The 20,180-nt window shown below is 38.8% G+C and overlaps 1 protein-coding gene across 3 annotated transcripts in view; it reads right to left on the reverse strand.

Annotated features, from left to right (window-relative positions):
* Nucleotides 1–20,180, reverse strand: part of POLA1 (DNA polymerase alpha 1, catalytic subunit) — a 307,687-nt gene that overhangs the window by 163,368 nt on the left and 124,139 nt on the right. For all 3 annotated transcript variants that reach the window (XM_082718245.1, XM_082718243.1, XM_082718244.1), the window contains 4 exons: nt 19,213–19,418; nt 17,003–17,135; nt 10,716–10,847; nt 5,525–5,699 (listed from right to left, as the gene is read on the reverse strand). In XM_082718245.1, the coding sequence (XP_082574371.1) occupies nt 5,525–5,699; nt 10,716–10,847; nt 17,003–17,135; nt 19,213–19,418 (646 nt within the window). The remainder of the gene's footprint in view (nt 1–5,524; nt 5,700–10,715; nt 10,848–17,002; nt 17,136–19,212; nt 19,419–20,180) is intronic.

Here is a 20,180-nt window from a genome sequence, read left to right on the forward strand (position 1 = left end):
TTCCCTGCTGGCCCCAGCCACAAGTGGTCTCTGCTTCCCCTGAGTACCTGAAATCCTCTATTTTACCTCTTTTGGGACACGAACTGTACTGTCCACTAGACTTCCCCACAACAGTGAAATCGACTAATGGACTGGGCTGTAATTTGAGTGAAGGAGCCATGGCTTACTCATCTTCATCTCCCTCACAGTGCCCACTATGATGCTGAGCACAGCAGGTCTTCAACATTAATCTATTCAATGAATGCAAAAGTGGGCTGGGAGTGTGATCCATTTGATGACGTGAATGGAATGAATGGCGCTCCATCCTGGAAGAGATGGTTCTTATCGGCTGACAAGATAATATCCTGTTTTGCATCTGGTGTGATCTTTAAAATTTTATTAATTATGGTATAGAAAATATTTAAGGTTTGCAAATGATGGTCATGTGTGTACATCCTTCTAAGAGCTTAACTGTGAAAAAGGCGAGAGTCTTATCACAAAGAAATACCTGAGGCATGTGCGGGTGCTATCACCCTATTCCCAACCACCTGTGTCCTACCCACCCTCCCCCCAGCATCTTTTGTACGTCTGTCTCCCTGGGCCTGCTAAAAGCACCTCCAATACTGCTTGGCCTGCTGCTGCACTTTTTCTTGGATATTACTGGACCCTGTCTATTGACAAAAAAAATGCCTTCTGTAACCCCTGTGGTATGCGACCATTTTTTATAAAGGGGATCTTTACTTTCCGATTTAATCCAGGAAGACCCTGGGTTAACCCTGTTGTCTTGTGTTAAGCCCTACTTTCAGAGATTAAATTCTAAATTCTCATGTTCTCCCAAAATCCAGTTTCTCAGGACCAGTGAGAAAACTGCCCAGCTAGCCAAGTGCCTGCAATCTACCAGTGACAGGAAGAAATATACTTGACAGCTATTACACAAATCACTGTTCATTGGATGAATTATGTAATTCTAAGTACTGTTATGCATGAAATATAAATTTATTAAAGGATGAAATTCAAGGATGAACTTTAGACTATCCTTATCACTGGCCTGTTTTGCCAGGTACAGAAGACTATTTGGATGCTGAAGCACACTGTGAATATTTCCTCCACAGACGATAAAGAGTTTTCATTAGAACAAGAGAGGAGAAAAAACCCTACGATCTGGAGAACAAAAGCTAAGAGTTCCAAGTTTTAGTGGCCATGTTTCCCATTGGGCTATTGTGTAAGAAGAGTAATACTATATTTTTTTTCCATTCACAGACGGAAAAGAGTAAAATTTTGCTTTATTTAAGCCCAACAGCAATAATCTTACATGGGTTTCAGAAAAATGATACACATTTTACTGTGGGATAATGAGGACCATTAGTTATTAGAGAGAACAAATTATTCTCCTTCAATTCAACACACTTATTCATTCACTTATTTAATAGACTATCCTCTCTCCCTTTCACTAAAATGGCCTTCCCATACAGAACACCTGGCCATGCAACATGCCACCAGACAGACTTCAGGAGGTGTCTTGATAGGGAGAAAAATAGTCGGAGAATTTCCAAAGTGAAGCCACAGGATAAAACCAACACTTGATGCTTGCCTTTCATTTCAAGAAAGCAGTATAAAAGCAATAGAAAAAGAAAAAGGTAGCTGAAAAATATACTTGTTCTCCACAAAAGAGTCTTAAAAATAAAAAATCATGAACTTAATAATTTTCCTAAATGAAATTATGCCATTATTCCTGATTTCTTTGTACTGACTAAAAGGACAAAGTATCAAACTTCACTGAAGTTTCAACACTGTAATACATTTCATTAGTCAAAGATAAAAACTACATTAAAAGCAAGAGAATTATTTTATGTCTGTGATTAGGCAGTTGGAGGGCTTGTATTTTATGTATACATTTGTACACTTCAACTTATTTAACAGTGTCAGTTCACTAACTGCAGTTTTTTTTATATAAAGAAAACAGATTTAGAATTTTAAAAACAAATTACAGTAATTTTATGCCTACAGCTTGCACCTCTTAGAAACCATGTACCCCCTAACACTCCCCTTACTTCCCCACCACTTTCCCACCTCCTCCCTCCTTCTCTCTAAAACCACAGGCTAAGTGAGAACTGGTAACAGGGGCTTCAAATCCTCTAGTGAAGAACAGCCACCATGGTTTTTGACTTGGGGTGGAGGAATAAAGGATGCAGATCACAATGTGGCTCTGGCATAGGGTAGGGAGCAAATGCCTGCAAAGAGCTGCCTGGAGACCTTCACGCTTTCTACAGATCCTTATGGTAACTGGCACTTGCTGTCCTGCAATCCACTAACATGGACCTCGTATGGGAACAAAGGGAGAGAGAAAGGACTCCAGGATTTTGCACTAATGCCTGTAGATGGGTGAATACCGCTGGTCATGGCAGGAGGTACAGCAGGAGAAGCGGCCAAATAGGGGAGCAGGGGATGGCACAGTGAAGACAACTTTACAGGTCCTCATTGTAAGAACTGCTATCGAGTGGCAAAAGATAAAAATCAGAAAAAGATAAAAAGGTGTGTAGCTGTAACTGCTTGAGAGCTGAAAACACAGATTTTTCCAGGAGCTCTGACTGGCTACCTGGCATCAAGAGGGGGCGGTGGCAGAGGGGGACTGGGCAAGACTGTGCACAAGCATGGACAGCTCCCACTGTGGACTGAGACTGTTCAGTAATAACATGAACCCTCTGAAGACCAGCCTCATGAGGCTACCAGCTTTGAAAATCATTTTTGAAAACTGGTCCTATAAGGCAGCTGCAATTAGGATAAAGTTTGTCCTTAAGCAAGTCAAAATCTGCCCACTGTTTAATTTGTAGTTATCTTAAATCTGACTCTACAACCAACAGAATCAGTGTGGTCCCCTCTGTGACCAGTGTTGAGCAGGCATCAGGCTACCCCTGGGCAGCCTCCACCACCCTTCACTCGACCGCTCTCTGGCTCAGCCACAAGGCTGTGCTCTTACTTTGACATGTCCCTCGTGAGATGGCGCTTGTTCCATCTAGTCCTACTCAGCACTGGGCCACTGGGAAATTTAAAACCAAGGAAGTGAAGGGTAGCACTCAGTCTCTAGGCCAGGTTCTTGGTGATGCAAACAGAAAAACTGGGGAGATGTACTCTTTAGAGAAATGGCTCCACTCAGGGGGTTTGGGTGCTTATGCTGGGGGCCAGGGAGGCGGTGGCTACTGGTCCAGGGGGTGCAGTGGGGAGAAGAGGGAATGTAAAGAAAATGAAGCTCCCACTACTTCACATCCACGCCTGCTTAGGGACCTCTGTTGGAGGTTCTCAGAGCGAAGAACAGGAAGTAGCGTGTTCAGCACAGTGGTGAGGAGCACAAGATGTGGAGTCATGGACAGCTGGGTCTCCATCTGACCACAGCCAGCCACTTACTAGCTATGCAACAAGACCAAGTTAGCGATCTTTCTAAGCTTTGGCTTCCTTCCCTGTAAGATGGAATGAATAGAAGGCTGGTGCAAAGATTAAATTAGATAACATATGCAAAGTACTTATTACAGTATCCCACAGAGTAAGCACCCAAGGCAGGGGCAAGAAATAAGGAAGAAGCTAAGAAGTATTGAGCATTTACACTCCCCTCCTCCCAGCTGAGGATGTATAAGTGTCATCAAACACAACTCAACTTGGAGAACACATTTTAGGACGATTTGGGTAGCAGATTTTATCTTCCTCATTAAGTTTTGCTTAGGCAAATATCAAAAATGAGTTTCTACTTCCAGAGAAGACAATGGTGGGGGTAGGGGAGTTAGGGCTGACAGGCAGGAACTCAGAAAAATACTCAGCAGGGACAGGATGGCAAACATGACTTATTCATGTGTCCAATCCCAGTCCACACATGCATAGTGAGCACTAACTATGTATAAATGTTTCCTTTTCAGTTTTTTTTCAAATTCTAGTTAGTTAACATATAGTGTCATATTGGTTTCAGGAGTAGAATTCAGTGATTCATCGCTTACATACAATACCCAGTGCTCAACACAAACATCCTCCTTAATACCCATCACCCATCTAGCCCATTCCCCACCTACCTCCATCCATCGACCCTCAGTTCTCTATCACTACAAATCTATTACAGTTTGCTTCCCTCTTTTTTTCCTCCTCTTCCCATATGTTCATCTGTTTTGTTTCTTAAATTCCACATGAGTAGAATCATACGGTATTTGTCTTTCTCTGACTTACTTCGCTTAGCACAATACTCTCTAGCTCCAGCCGTGTCCTTGCAAATGGCAAGATTTCATTCTTTTCAGTGAAACTATGTACAAATCGTATGGACTGGAGGAGAGTGGACACACGTATGCAGAAGCCTGGCAAGAGAGTGGGAAGTGGCTGCTAACAACACACACTGAGTAATCTTTCTGCTCCAGGCCTGCGCCAAGCACTGCATGTGCATCATTCTCCTGCTCCCACAGAGCAACTGCAGTTTACAATTCCAGAAACCAAGGCTTAGATCAAGGTTTAGAGGTTTGCAAAAGCCACAGAGCTTGTGAATAGCAGAACCAGCATATAAACCCAAGTCCCTATGGGGTCAAAGCCCATGTCTAAGCCAGACATTTTAATGAGAAGAGGGGGAGAATTTTCCATGAAGCAGGGACAGAATGAGCAATGACTTATTTAGGGGATCCCTAAGTACACCGATTAAGAAAGAAGGCTAGAAATACAGGTTTGAGTTCCAGAGTCAGAGTTTGCAACTGCCAGAGTTAAAGACTGTGAGACTTATAGGAAGTGAGGTGCCATCTAACGACTTTATTGGGCAGTATTCTAAAAATATTCATCTTTGCATAAAATGGGATAGAGTAGACATCTTAAATCAATGTAACTCTTGACATGCTGGTCATCCAGAAATGAAATCAGAGCAAGTAATGAAATATATTTCTAAGCATGAGATAACTATCTGGTGCCATAGCAAAAAGTTAAAAAATGCTGAGGTTTTAGAGTTGACCAGTACCTCTTGGGATGATGAGAAATTAGGAATCAGCTAATTCCTGGAAGGTAACAGCATGTCTAGTTTTCAAAGAATTTAAAATAAAGCAAGAATAGGATACTCACAGGGAAACGAATACTAAAAATTAAACTTTTTAATGTTAAAAAAGCTGCGTATTCTCATTTTATACAAAAATACATTTAGAGACAGAGACAAGATAAACCATCACAATACCATCAATCTCCTTATTAATGGAAGTTCACCAATTAAAGCCACAACAATGTAAGCTCAGACCCTGTAACTGTGGCTAAAATGTCTTCATTCCTTCTCTTGCCTTCCCTTTCTTCCCTTGGCATTTACTGACGGAGTGCCTACTGTGGGGCAGGCACACGGCTATAGAGGTAGGAAGCATACGGGGTCCACAGTCTATGAAGAGAAGTAGACATTAACCAACCAGCCACAAAAATAAATGCCCAACTACAAGCAAAGAAGTGCTCAACACACACCATACCCATAAACAAGGCTCACAACAGGTGAGGGAAGACTGTGGGTGCTGGCAAAGCCAGCTAAAAGCCTATGTGAGCTGGCGGCACTTACCTAACCATGTTGCAATGAGGACAGCATCAATTCCATCTATTGGCTCACAGATCCGAGCCACGACTGGGTGGATCTGCTGAGCCAGGTAGTACTGGGTGTCAATAGTTAAATTGTCCTGTTTCTGTAGCTGCTCAGGTGCATAGGCCCTCTGACCTGCAGTGAGGTTTGACCCATCCTACAAAAGGACATAGTACAGGTAAAGCTGTAAGAAATTCAGTCACACTATAAACATGCTTGCCCCAAAAGAGGGACGATGATTCAAATTTTATATATTCATTCCAAACACCAAAAAGTCCTTTTGACCTATTGGTGAACATTTCATATGTATCTAAGAGTAGAAGGTCAAGGAAAACACGTCACCCACTGTCCAAGAATGTAAATCCAGCATGTGTTGCATTCTATTTTTTGTTGAAACATGAAACCAACAAGATGGCATGACTAGATTAAATAATTCCACCTGCCATCTCACAGAAGCACACTGGAAGACTTGCTAACTACTAGTCTAGTCAGAAAGGTCTTTTAGGAATGATGAGAAAAAATATGGGTGGTCCTTTTAATACAATCCCTTCATGCGAGAATTCTAGTCATAATCTCATCTTAAAGGGCCCCAGGGGTCATATTTTTTATGTATTGAAAAGCAAATGAGCAAGGGGAAAGAAAGAGTATGAAACCCACAGAGTAGTAACTTATATACAAGATATAATAGATAGAAATAAAATTAATGAGCTATCTTGGTGGAGTGGTAATGCTCTAGAAGCAAAATATTTGGCCAGTGGAATGAAGGATATGCCATTTTGCACTGTTTACATGGTTCTCCTTAAGGAAAGGAAAGGAAGATGGGTTGAAGAGGATCTTTTCAAAGGTTTCCTCTTAATAAAGTTGTGTAATTCTATGTAACTGGTCCATATACAGTCCTGTGGGTAAGGTCACCATCATCTGTGATTCAAAAAAAAGTTATCACATACTGGGCCAACATCTGACAACTCACTCCACCCTTCTTTATCTACAACAACAGAACTTAATATTCAGACTAGTCAATTTTGACTATTCGCAGTGCTAAGCTGCTCTGAAAAACAGATAGCATAAACCCTATTCTTTCATTCTTGCTACAATCGGCCCCTTCTCAGCTCAGGACCCAGCCCAAAGCAGAGGCTACTCGCACACTGCTATCTTCAGACTAGAGGCAGGGACCTCCTTCTCTGGCAAGGGTCTTTATGGAAACAAAATGGGATGTTTATCAACTAGGTCCTACATGGTCTAGGATATAATGAAATACTGAGAAAGCAAACCGTGGATTAAAAGACTTATCAAATAATTATTTCAGGAGTTCACAACACAGTAAAAGAAATTAGGCAGAATTCATCACCTTTAATTGTTGCCCTTTGTGAAGTCTGAATTATTAGATGGGCGTAAGATGACAGTCAATGACAAATAGAGGGTGAAAAATCCCTGGGCAGTGTCTTTACACACTTCAACTATATTCAGACTGACTTCACTAACTAACACCGGAAACCTGATCAATTTACAGGACTGTTTTTTTTTTTTTTTTTAAACTGGTCTGTCCTGGGCGCCTGGGTGGCTCAGTGGGTTAAGCCTCTACCTTCGGCTCAAGTCATAATCTCAGGGTCCTGGGATCAAGGCCCGCATAGGGCTCTCTGCTCAGCGGGGAGCCTGCTTTCTCCTCTCTTTCTCTATGCCTGCCTCTCTGCATACTTGTGATCTGTGTTTCAAATAAATAAAAATAAAAAATCTTTTAAAAAAAATAAGCTGGTCTGTCCTAGCAATACTGAGGGGTGCCTGGGTAGCTCAGTCAGTTGAGCATCTGAATCCTGATTTCAACTTAGGTCATGATCTCGGGGTCAAGAGATCGAGCCCCGCATTGTGCTCTGCGCTAGGTGTACAGCCTGCTTGAGATTCTCTCTCTGATCCCCCCAAAATAAAGATTATATAGCAATGTTAAGTTTACCATTTTGTAATGGTGAATAAAAATCAAATTTACACAAGGGCACCTGGGTGGCTCACTCAGTTAAGTGTCTGCCTTTTGACTCGGGTCATGATCTCAGGGTCCTGGGATCGAGTTCCCCATCAGGTTCTCCGCTAAGCACGGAGTCTGCTTTTCCCTCCCTTTGCCCCTCTCTCCAACTTGTGCTTCCTCACTCACTCTCTCTCAAATAAATAAATAATATCTTTGAAGAAAATCAAATTTCTACAGCCAAATTCTTTTAAAAGCATGTGAGGTACTTTCCAATATATCAATATATGATGTTCTCATAGTAAGTCAAGTTTTTTAAAAAAGCAGTTGAAAATTTCTAAGCATATCCTCAGTTAAGAAAGTTTTTATTTTAAATAACCACACGAAGGACCAGTTTTAACACTGACCCAACCATATTTCTTATTGTATTTAAAAAATCTGAGCCCAAACATGACTAAAGTCAAAAGAATTGGTAAGACAGGTTTTGCTGTGCTATGTTGGAAAAACATCCAGGCCATGACATAACATATATCTCTCACAGACCTAATTCTCAAACCTAGCAAGATCTGATGATATATGCAATAACGCATGGTGTACACCTTTAAAATCAGATTAAGAAGCGATGTTGGTCTTCCTTGAAGAGCCTATGTAGTTAATTTGTGAACTTCACAAAGTACATACTTCACAGAGACAACCAGGTGCAGTCAATTCATTCAAAACTATGTTGCTGGGGGTATAGCTCAGTGGTAGAGCATTTGACTGCAAAACTATGTCATCATCTTTAGTAGGAAACTAATGGAAAAAAGTTAATGGGTGACAAGTGGCCCCCTTAAAACAATTATGTTAAAGGCACACCTTGTGCTATTATATCTAATGAAAGTTACTAATAATTGAGGCTTAAAACTTAACCAACAAGTGGAAGTTGATCTAAGTCTCAGAAAATCACATAGGTTTTACAAATTGAAGGACTACAATGTAAATCTGACACCAAAAAAATTACTCTCTGAACTCATCTGAATGTAGAGTCAGAATAAATTATCACTAGAGTATTACAGTCTAAATATAAATTTCAAACAAAACAGAACCTGTCTAGGAAACAGGCTATTTGTGGAGGGCACCTTTGCTTAGAGCAGTATTGTTCTTTTCAAAGTGTATCATCATACATTTAAAAAAAAAATTCTAAAAATATGGCTGTGTTAAGAAACAGAATAATTTGAGTGCTTAAAAGCAAAAGAGGTAGGGAGCTTTGGCTCACAAATGTGCTCAAAGTGGGCCTGGCCCACTGTTAGGGGACAGAGGCAAATTCAAGTCCTACAGCTTTTCAGAGCACCTGGGTGGCTCAGTGGGTTAAGCCTCTGCCTTCAATTCAGGTCATGGTCTCAGGGTCTGGGGATCGAGCCCTGCAGTGGGCTCTCTGCTCAGTGGGGAGCCTGCTTACCCCCTCCCCCCCCCAACTCTGCCTGCCTCTCTGCCTACTTGGGATCTCACTTTCTCTGTCAGATAAATAAATAAGTAAAACCTTAAATAAAAAGTCCCACAGCTTTTCTTGGTATACAATGAGTTGCATAAACAAAAAGAAACATGAACTATAGCTTTAAGAAGCAAGAAAGTTAAGGCCTAGCACCAGTGGATGGGGAAAATGTTGAAAACACATCAAACTGGATTTATTGTACTGTATCAGCATCAGCAATTTTTGAGCTTTACTAGCTCAATAAGACCTGGGAAAAAGAGATCATAATACCTAATATCTAGACACCAAGGAACATAACCTAGACTTTTAAATCTATCGATCACACTACCATACATCTCCATTCCAGATTTAGCCAAAACATAATTGTGACTGGATTTCATTATTAGATGTTATTTCATGGAACCTATTTAATTTTTCAAAGCTATATTGCCATCTGCTCCTGTCATTAATAATCTAAGAGCTTTTCCATGTATGTTAAGTCACAAGTGAAAAAAAGCTAGCCTATTTACCAAAATCTTTATTTGCATAATATGAAAATTGTTTTTTTGAGATGAGACTTGTCAGAGGCAATATGCAAAGCACATTAAGGGCTTGAGCGAGTCAGACATTTATGGAAATATTTTCCTGCAGGAATTGGCTTTCTGTAACAGTTCTTAATCAAGGGTAACCCTAGGAGGGAGACAGAGTCAAGTGCTGATTCCTGTCCATGTACTTAAATCATTTGTTATGTACATCATCCACAGTACCGAGCAGATATTAGCAGATAATTTTTAAATTCTGAAAAGACTATGATTTAAAAACACACTGATTGTAGTTTGACAAAGATCAATCATAACGCAATGAAATTTAAGGCTTATCTAATTTTTTTACAGTAATAACAAAATGCAATAATTAATTAATTAAAAAGTAAGTCTTATAACACAGATGAATTATGCCTTTTGGTAAGTATACCACACCACAGAAATTTTAAAGAATTTGGATAGAGGCTGTGACTTTTTTTTCCCCAAAAGGAAGAGATGAGACTTCTCCTTTGTTCCAACTGGAGTTAAGTGCGTTCAAAGAAAAAAACCTGCTCTTTTGTCCTACCCTCTCTCCTCATCCCTGTCAGAGGCATGCTACTCTCCAAAAAAACTGGTTAGTGGTTTAAACCGGTGTTCCAGAAACGGTAGAGGTTCCTCAGATATGCCACACAGAAGAGGCATAAGGCAAGGAGGTGGGTTCTAGGCCCCCTTCCACTCAAAATACAACAAACAAACCGGTGAGATCATTTGCGTTTTCTTCCTAAGGCATGTTTTTGGGGGTCTCGTACCTTTCTCCATATTAACTTCACATTTTTCTTAAGTAACTCTTAGAACATAAGCTAGGGAAAATGTATTTACTCTCTTATTCTAAATATTCATAATGGAATCTGTGGCAAAAGAAATGATAATGGACTACTGCTGGACATATGACCAAATTTACATACATTTTTCACTTAAGTTAATTAAGGGTTGAAACAGTACCTACTGTTATGCATCTGTCTCACCAAAACAATTTCAGTAAACCAGGACACTGGTCTTAAAGGTTTTATGAACATTTTCGCAAAATACACCATATCTCTAATGCTTCAGATGTTATAAAACCAACCAGATTAACCAATCTCTTTACAACATCAATTATTCGGAAGACCATTAAATAAGACACTGTGGTGATCTGAGTTTTACTTTGGGTTATGGGGTCCAGGAGTCTTATTAATTGCTACAGTTTACCTGACAGATGACGTACGACACGGTATCTCCAGCTTTCACCTTTCTGCCTCCTTGAGAATTCATCCAGAGGGCAACGTGTACATGAGGTAGACTTTTTTTATCAGGATAATCCTGGGGATCCTTTGTCAATGCCTAAAAGAGAAAATGAGGAAACCAAAAGCCCCAAACATTAAAATAAAACCCTTCTCACACAGATATACACTAAACACATCTTTCCTAGAATCCTATCTGACACATAAACATAAAAAGGACAAAAGCTGTATATAGAAAACAGTGCCACAGTCTTTAGACATTCCATCCTCAAGGCTCCTCCCTCCTTCATTTACTAATATAACTAGATGCAACTCTGGCAAAAAAGAAAGAGAAGTTTATGGGCCATGGTACATAATACTTGCATATAAAAAAATTTAGACGATAAAAATTCAGTTTTCTATCTAGTCTTCAGTTTCTCTTAATGCCTGCAATTCCCTCACTGAATTAAGTGGTTAGTAAGGACTGATGTAGACAGGCTACTCTGACTTACTGATCTCTTTCTCAAAGGCCCCTCTAGCCTAAATAAATCTCAAAGGTACAAGAAATCGGTGGATTTATTCACACTGTTAATTTAAGTTCTATAAAGGCAGGAAGAACGAGTTTCAATGAGAAAGTAAGCCCTACGAGCACAGGGACATAACAGCCTGGCTTGCAGTACTCAGTGCTCATAACGATTCCTGGTAAACAGCAACAACCAAATGTTGGCAGAATTATTTCGTTCACTCTGCAATAATTCACTAAGTTCAAGCACTGTAAAGTATTGTGAGATGAGTAAACAGTCACTGGTCCTAAGTCATCTGCTATTAGTAGATGATTCCTCATTCTGCAAATAAAATCTCTAAAATAAGCCACATGTGCCATAAGGGACATGTGAACAGTGTTAGGGAGAGAGTTTAGAGAGGCAAAGATCACTTCCATCCAAGAGCAGAAATCACAGAAGTAAAAAACTTGAGCTGGCATGTGAAGAAAAAGAGGATTTTAAGAAAAGGTGACAGGAGCAAGAACATTCTGGGTAGTGATAAAAGCAAAAGTTAAGCAAGAGGTAACACAAAATACAGTCCATCAGACTGGAACTCAGTATGCACAAAGGGTAGCCTCGTGGTTGGTTTCAAAAGACAAGAGGAAGGGCAGGGGGCCGGGTGCCCCACATGACTAGATCACCTCAATGTGGTCTGCAGAACCCTTAGGGCTCCAGATAGCCTTTCAGGGAGTCAAGAGGTCAAATTTTATCATCCTGACAATACTGTTTGCTTGGGTGATGCAGAAGCAATGGTAGGTAAAAGTTCTCACGTCTCATAAACACGAATCAGGGCAGCCACACCGAACTATGCTACCTACCACTTGTATTCTTCACCACCACACACTCAGAGAGAGAGAGAGAGAAAGAGACACACACACACACACACACACACAAAGCAAGCGCACGTGCCAATTTCACTAAAGAATGCCCTTCATGGAAGAGCAAACATTAGTTTTTTAAGCTCCTGACCCTGAACAGAAAAGGCTAGTATTTTGTGGGACAAAATAAGAAGTACACACAAGACATGTCTACTGTATACTGAAGAATGTAGTTTGCTCGAGAAAAAGCACTTGTGCAACTGTTCTGAGTTACAAGCTGAACCAGCTGCCTTGTTCACAGAACATAATTCTTCCTTGCAAGCATGATAGGCCAGCTACTGCTATTCAAACGTGAGTTTTTGGCAGATAATTTTTTTCTTTTTAAAAGATTTTATTTACTCATTTTTGAGAGAGAGAGAGCACGAGCAGGGGGGAGAGGCAGAGGGAGAGGGAGAACCAGATTCCCCACTGAGCAGGAGCCTGACATGGGGCTCCATCCCAGGAACCTGAGATCATGACCCCAGCTGAAGGCAGACGCTAAACTGACTAAGCCACCCAGGTGCCTCAATGGCAAACAATTTCTCAAAAAAGAACAGAGTGAGCCTGCAACTTCAAGAATAACAAATGCAGGACACCCTGCCTGTGATAAAATTCAACCTTTGAAGCACAAATTAGAATTATAGAAAACTTGTTTGCATGTGTGTGAGCTTGACGGCTTCTAAATACTTAAAGACTTTTCTGAAGATATATGTAGGAATACTTTAAAATGTGATTTTTGATAATGTACAATGAAATGCATCAATATTTGGAAGATCTGTAAAACCCAGGAAACTATCATTTCACAAATGACCAAAGCATTATGTCATGCATCAGTAAAATATCTATTCCAAGTATAACATAGACCAAAAGACTTTCATGTGAGAGTATGGAAAGTTCATGGATTAGGTTTCAGATTTTCACATTAAAATAATATTTATGAAAATGCCACTTAGATAATACTGGTGTAGAATCAAAGAAGAATATATACAACTATCTGAAAAAAAGTCCTGAAATATTTCCTTTTCTAACTATGTATTTGTGTGAAAATGGATTTTCTTTCTATACTTCAACCAAAACCACACATCACTACAGACTGGACACTCAAGAGGATATAAGAATACAGATGTCTTCTACCAAACTAGACATTATACAGATTTGCAAAATTATAAAATGATGCCACTACTCTAATTTTTCTTTGTTTTGAAATATGTAGTTACTTTTCAAGGAAAAATGTTATTTTTGTAATCACAAACTGAGTTTATTGCTATTTTTAAACAAATACATAAATGCTTTAAAAGTTCCTGAGTTTTTAATTTCTAACAGTAAATATTAACACAGGCCATATAAACAAAAGCTCTTACAGTCCTCAATTATTTTAAGAGTATGCAAGTGTCCTGAGACCAGGAAATGTGAGAACTGCTGGAGCAGAATAAAGCAGGTCCTCCAACACAGCTGCACATACCCATGTCATGTCCAGTTTCCAAATCGTACACTCAAGTGCAGGAGAGCGCCTAGGAAATGCTCTGACTCGCCTCTAAACTGCTTAACGCAGAGTCTAGATTGACTTGAATGGATAATATTGTATAAAAACCTTAATCAATAGAACTCTACTTAAAAAAATATCTTCCTCAACTTACTATACTCCAGGGCAATACTAAGAAATTCTGAATTTCAGGGGGCCTGGGTGGCTCAGTTGGTTAAGCCACCACCTTTGGCTCAGGTCATGATCTATGCTCTCTCTTTCATTCTCTCTCTCTCAAATAAATAAATAAAATCTTTTAAAAATTCTGAATTTCATGTAATATACTTTCCAGTTATTAGATTGGGGCTATTTGGGGATCGTACAAGCTAGTTTTAGAAGGCTTGATTTTTAAAAAATGCTTCCTGGTGGTTCAGGCTCAAGTTAACCAGGGCTATACAAATCAGCTGTGAAGTACTTTGTGTTACTTTATGAAAAATATCTAAGCTAAGATTGCGGTAATTCAGAAAATCACACATGATGTTTTCCAGTTGTTTTTAACAACAAGGACTAAAATCTCCACAAAGGCAAATCTCACCACTTTACTCCCCCACCCTAGGCTAGCCTCCTATTTTCAGTCCCTCTGAGATCACAAAAAATATCCCTAACTGCAGATACACAGATATTCTCTCATAAGACCAACCACAACTAGTCACATACATAGACTCTTCCATTCCACTCTCCATTGAAAGTGATGAAATGTAAAAACTGAATTGCTCACAAGTTTTAAACACTGCAAGTATTCAGACAAATGTTAATCAAGACACATCACCTTTGACATAAATAGCTTGCCATAAACAGACTTAGGAGTAACTATGATATAGATAGTCCTTTCATCAGAACTCACTGCACTTCTGTCAACACTGCAGAAATCCATTTTCTTTATTAAAAAAGAAATATAAAAATATGGGACAGTAAATATCTTTGAAAGACTATTTCCATCTTGTAAAACATGGAACAAGATTTGTTTATTCAATTTTATATCCCAGAATGTAGCATGGTGCACATAAAAAGTACTCCATGTTTGATGAATGGGAAGAGTAGAAAAACAAGTGAATTCTTTTAATATTTACTGAACAACTGTTATTTGCCAGCTACTACATCAAGTGAAATGGAGAATATAAAGACAGTAAGTCACAATTTTAGCTCTGCCACGGAAAATGAAGGGCACAGTCCTAATCACATTAAGTATTACTATTATTATAAATAATAATGTCACCATAAATTGATGATTAGTGATGCTGAATGATGGACACATGGGGATTCATAATACTATTCTCTACTTTTGTAGTAAGTTTGACAATTTCAGTGGTAAAAAGTTCAAAATAACAAGACTGTCTGCAGACCGTTCATTAGCACTTGGGAGATTGCCAGTGCCTCAGGGTATGGTGGCATCCTTCCTGTAAGAAGATGACAGTGTGGACGCACTGACCTAGAGGACACATGCTCAGTGTTCTTCTGCCAATAATGCGGTCATGTTTGGATTCAGCCTTCCCAACTCCTGCCTGAAACCCCCTGTTAAGGAGGGCCCACATTTCTAAGAAGAGAGATCATGTCAGGGATATAGTCTACAAAATCGATGCAAAAATTGATCAAAAGAAGACTGAAGTCATAACTCTAACTCATGCACATTTCTGGGACAGACCAAACAAAATTGGAAAGGAAATCACTTTTTAGATGTCCCAAGTGATGCCATGCCAATGGGTAAACACTGCATCGTTTCAAGTGAAGAGCTAGTGCCAACGTACATGTCCTCTTACTATATTTACTTCTATTTTTTTGTACTTCCATGTAGAAATGAAGGTCTTCTTTTGTGACATTAAAGACCTCACAGTAGAGGTGTAGGAAACAAATGACTCACTTAAGAATAAACACTAATCCTAAGGATACGCATAGAAAATATTCATCTTCTCTGAAAACCAAAGGAATGCAAATTAAATGCAACAGTGAGACACTGTTTCATATCATAATGATAACACTATTTCATTTAAATATCACCAGTGACATTATCACCAGTGAACGCTCATCAATAGGAGCAAATCTGTAGGGAAACTGGCACACACATTTTGTTCTTATCAATGGGTATCACCCTTTTATAAAGCAATTTAGCAAGAACCATAGAGATACACTTATCTTTTAACTCAAATAATTCACTTCAAGGAACCTAAACTAATATAATTCATCAAAAAGGAAAAAGATAAAGAAAGAAAGATGTTCAATACAGTGATTTCCAGTATACAAAATAATGTAAATAATCAAACAGAAATTTTAAATAAAGATATATCAGTGAAATATAAGATAAATATAACCTTGTTAAAGATAATATAGAAATGTGGAGCAATCTATTTATGTCAAATAAAAACAGATTTCAAAATAATATATATTGTGATTGCTTCAATGTAAAAATGTGTTTTCAAGAGTAAGGAACCATGCAAAAATGACAAGCATCACTTTAGCACAGGGGTATCATGAATGAGTTTTAACCCTAAGTCTTCTATTTAATGTCATCATTAGATTCTTTTTCATTAAAATTCCATTTTTGTATCAGCTTTGACAATGTAATCTATTTATCACAAAATGGGTAAAACAGTATTCACAAAATTAGCTTCTGAATATGTAAGGGTACTCTTTTTAAATGGGGGGAAGAGAGGAAATCTGCAATCTAACATCTTATATTACACAGCACTTTGGAAACCAAGGTTTTATTTTTCAAATTAGGTAAGGAAAATTATTCCTCATTTTCAACAACTAAGACTGCCCATCAAGCCTAAATTACACAGTTGAAAAAGAAAATAAAAGCACAAGTCTTCTGGCTATAAAGAAAATGCTATCGCCATCTTAATTCTAAAGAACTATGTCCCAAAAAAAGCATTCTGATTGCAGTACCTTTAAGGATCACCTTCTGTGAATGTCCCCCCGCCACACACACACACACACACACACACACACACACACACTCACTCTCTCTCTCTCTCTCTCTCTCTCAGGCACTCTATCTCCATCTTTCTCTAAGCTTACAGGCCTATCCTCCCAAACAACTATAAATGAGGACGACTATGGAGAAGGTAATACTCTCTAGTCCCCTAAACATCAACTACATCACTACACAGAATCTCTTGAAACGAGGCCTCCATCAACTAAGAAACAGAGAGAGAAGGCCCCCAGAGACATGGCGGCACCAGCGGCTGGAAGAGGAAGAGTGGTGTGCTAATGGTCCATCCGCGAGTTAGTGGTTAAGCAGCTTTCATCACCAGCTAGAATGTATTCCAATTGCAAGGATGAGGTGGTTCTTCAACTAGCTGAAGGAGGCGAAAAACACATGGCAGCAGCTGGGCTCGGCAATAAATGCTACATTTACCTTGTTAATTTCAAACTGGCTCACTGGGACACTGCCATTTAGCACATTTTCTCCAATTTCTATTAACCTCTTCTGAATGTTTTCCACTATAGTGTCTCGGCTTTGATCAGAAAGAATCTGGCCAATGACAAAGCTGCAAAGAAAGAGAGGGATTCATTTTTTTAATATTATACTTTATTAATAAAGGAGAGAAAAGGAAGATAAATGCCATTAGATTAACATGTGGACAAGAGCTGTACTGAAAGCTAACATGAGAGTGAATGTCCAAAAGGCCGTTACTATTTGTTTTTTAACATTAACTCTACCAAAGGTTTACCAACCTTGGAATGTCAGGTTTGCCCTTAAACATACAGACCATTTTCTAATGCAGCAGCTAAGGCTTCATACAAAATGTGGATAGAGAAAGGTATGTGTTTCATCTACAACTGTACATATGCAATTACAAAATTCACAAGCAGTTATACTTTACTCATAGGTTAAAAATTTTAAAAGTAAAAATTTCACTTTCCCCATAAAGCACCAAGATATTATCTCTGATATCACCAAGCTGAGATGACCATTAGCTAGGTAAGCAGAAATATAGTTCTTTATGCAGATTTCTTAAAACCCGAAGATTTCAAACTTCTCTTTCTTCAGCTTCATTATATTCCTCAGTGTTCTCCAACCTTACGCTATCCCTGAAAAACTTATTCTACCAGACCCCCTCAAAAAAAAACAAGGGGAAAAAGAAAAGGAGTAAAAAAGCCAATATTTTATCCATTTCTGAGAAAATGCAGAGCGAGGGTTTGACAGCTGCATTATAATTTGTCAGAAAAAGAACCCTGACAAAAACATTTGTATAGCTTTAATTACTAATACATTTCTAACTCAGAGAAATTTACTTCTATTATGATGCATCTTTTCTTAGAAAACACAAAGCTGAAGAGAACACTCTAATCGGCAGTCTATACAAAGTAGTTTCATCTTTGGGTACATTTGGGGGCAATGAAGCATTTCAAACTTCATTTCATAAAAGGCTAACAGTGACCTATAGTTGGATGATCAACTTTGCCTAATCAAGAGCAGTTTTGCAGAAGCAACAATTGCTCAATCTCCCAACTTGAAAGCAAGAAGACTGGAAAATAAGTAAAAAGTGTGAATATTTGGCAATATTAAAATTAATTTAAATTTTGCTTTAAAGAAAAAAAATTCTTGTTTTCAGAATTGGGTAGGCTCATCAAACAAGAATATCTAAAAAGATGGTACACTAAATAGCTAACGATTCAGGCTTTTCTAAATGGATGCTTTATAAATTAATGTGACCCTTTAAAAAAAAAACAGGCCTTAGCATCACAATTTCCAGCCTCCCTTGCAAAGCTAGGGGATCAGCCATGACATTTATTATTTCTGAGGTACTTATGGTATTTGAGAACTAGCTCTTAAACTAACCTAAGATTAGTAAGAATTTTATTATTTTTTCTTTTTACAAGAGATTCCTAAGAACCTTTACACACAAATGATACGGATGAGAACAAAGTCTCAGTCCATGGTCCACTATAAATCCCAGAATATTTAAGCCACAACATGGGAACATCTTAACAATTATGTTCCTAAAGAAGCTCTACAATGATTCAGGAACATAACACAGGCACTTTCTTTTCTTTCTTTTTTTTTTTTTTTTTAAGATTTTATCTATTTGTTTGACAGAGAGAAACACAGCAAGAGAGGGAATACAAGCAGGAGGGGTGGGAGAGGGAGAAGCAGGCATCCCGCCCAGCAGGGAGCCCAATGCGGGGCTCAATCCAGGACCCTGGGATCAAGACCTGAGCCCAAGGCAGATGCCTAATGACTGAGCCACCCAAGCGCCCCCACAAGGCACTTTCTAATAAGAATATGAAAGCAAAACAAAACAGACACAAGCTAACATCAATGAAACCAACTCTGTAGAGAGCTAAAATATGAAGGTTTACCCTCACTGTGAGTTACAAGTCCCAAGATGTATCTTATAGCGAGTACCTCTTACTGAGCAAATTTAGCTTTAAGTTTTAATCTACCTCAGAAATTCCACTCCAAATAAGTGAGAAGCATTAATATGTAACATTACAACAACAACAATAACAAAGAAGTTGTGTCCTTGAGCTTGGCTGAATCACAGATCCTCCCCATGTCATTAGTACTCGAAATTTTTACAGACAAACAACAAAAAAAGCAAAAATGAAAGTTGAACTCACTTTCCAGTCTCTTTAGCAAGATCACACCAATCTCTTCTAACTATGTCTAACCCTTTCAGCTCCTGTTTGGTGGAATAATTCCCATCTGACGTTGGCTCAACAACTAGAGCACCGTACTTCTTTTTCTTCAGCAGTAGGAGAGACTTGAAAACACCATCAATGTCTATTTCAAGCAGTTTGTACAACTTGTTCACTTCACTTTTTACCTGTGAAAATTTCAAGCATTAATACTAGCTTCTCAAACATCTACCATGGACAAGATGAACATGCTACAAATTCCCAGAAGTTAATCTAAACACAACTTGAATTCATCAAGATTAGAAGGCATTTACTCAGGTGATATAGAACACAGTATTATGTTGCGTATGATACAAAACCACTGAAAGAGCACAGGGATAAAAACAGACTGAAAAAAAAAACCACAGTAATATAAATATATCATCCCATTTCAACCAAAGGACAGAATTGGCAGGGCCCGCCCCAGGAAATTTACAAAAATTATGAAATAGTCTTTTAGAATGTATAAACTAAATGCATATGTATTTACCTTCGAACAACTGAATTAGAGACCAGATAGTCCAATAAGTAGATATGTGGCTAGAAATAAGTAAAACTTTCACTATCAAAATCATGTCTAAGGAGCACCTGGGTGGCTCAGCTGGTTGAGCATCTGACTCTTGGTTTTAGCTCAGGTCATGATTTCAGGGCCCTGGGATGGAGCCCCGTATTACACTCTGCGCTCAGTGCACAGTGTGCTTGAGACTCTCTCTCTCTCTCTCCTTCTCCCCTTCCACTGTGTGCATGCGTTCTCTCTCTCTAAAACAAATAAATAAAATCTTAAAAATAAATAATGTCTAAGATCTTCCTGTACATCCCAAAGCATCTTACATATAAGGAAATAACTATATGTTAAAAAAATGACCAATCACCTGCTCTTTATTGATAGTCTCAAGGCACAGCCAATCACC

The sequence above is a fragment of the Mustela nivalis genome (genome assembly GCF_964662115.1).
Source record: "Mustela nivalis genome assembly, chromosome: X".
Lineage (NCBI taxonomy): Eukaryota > Metazoa > Chordata > Mammalia > Carnivora > Mustelidae > Mustela > Mustela nivalis.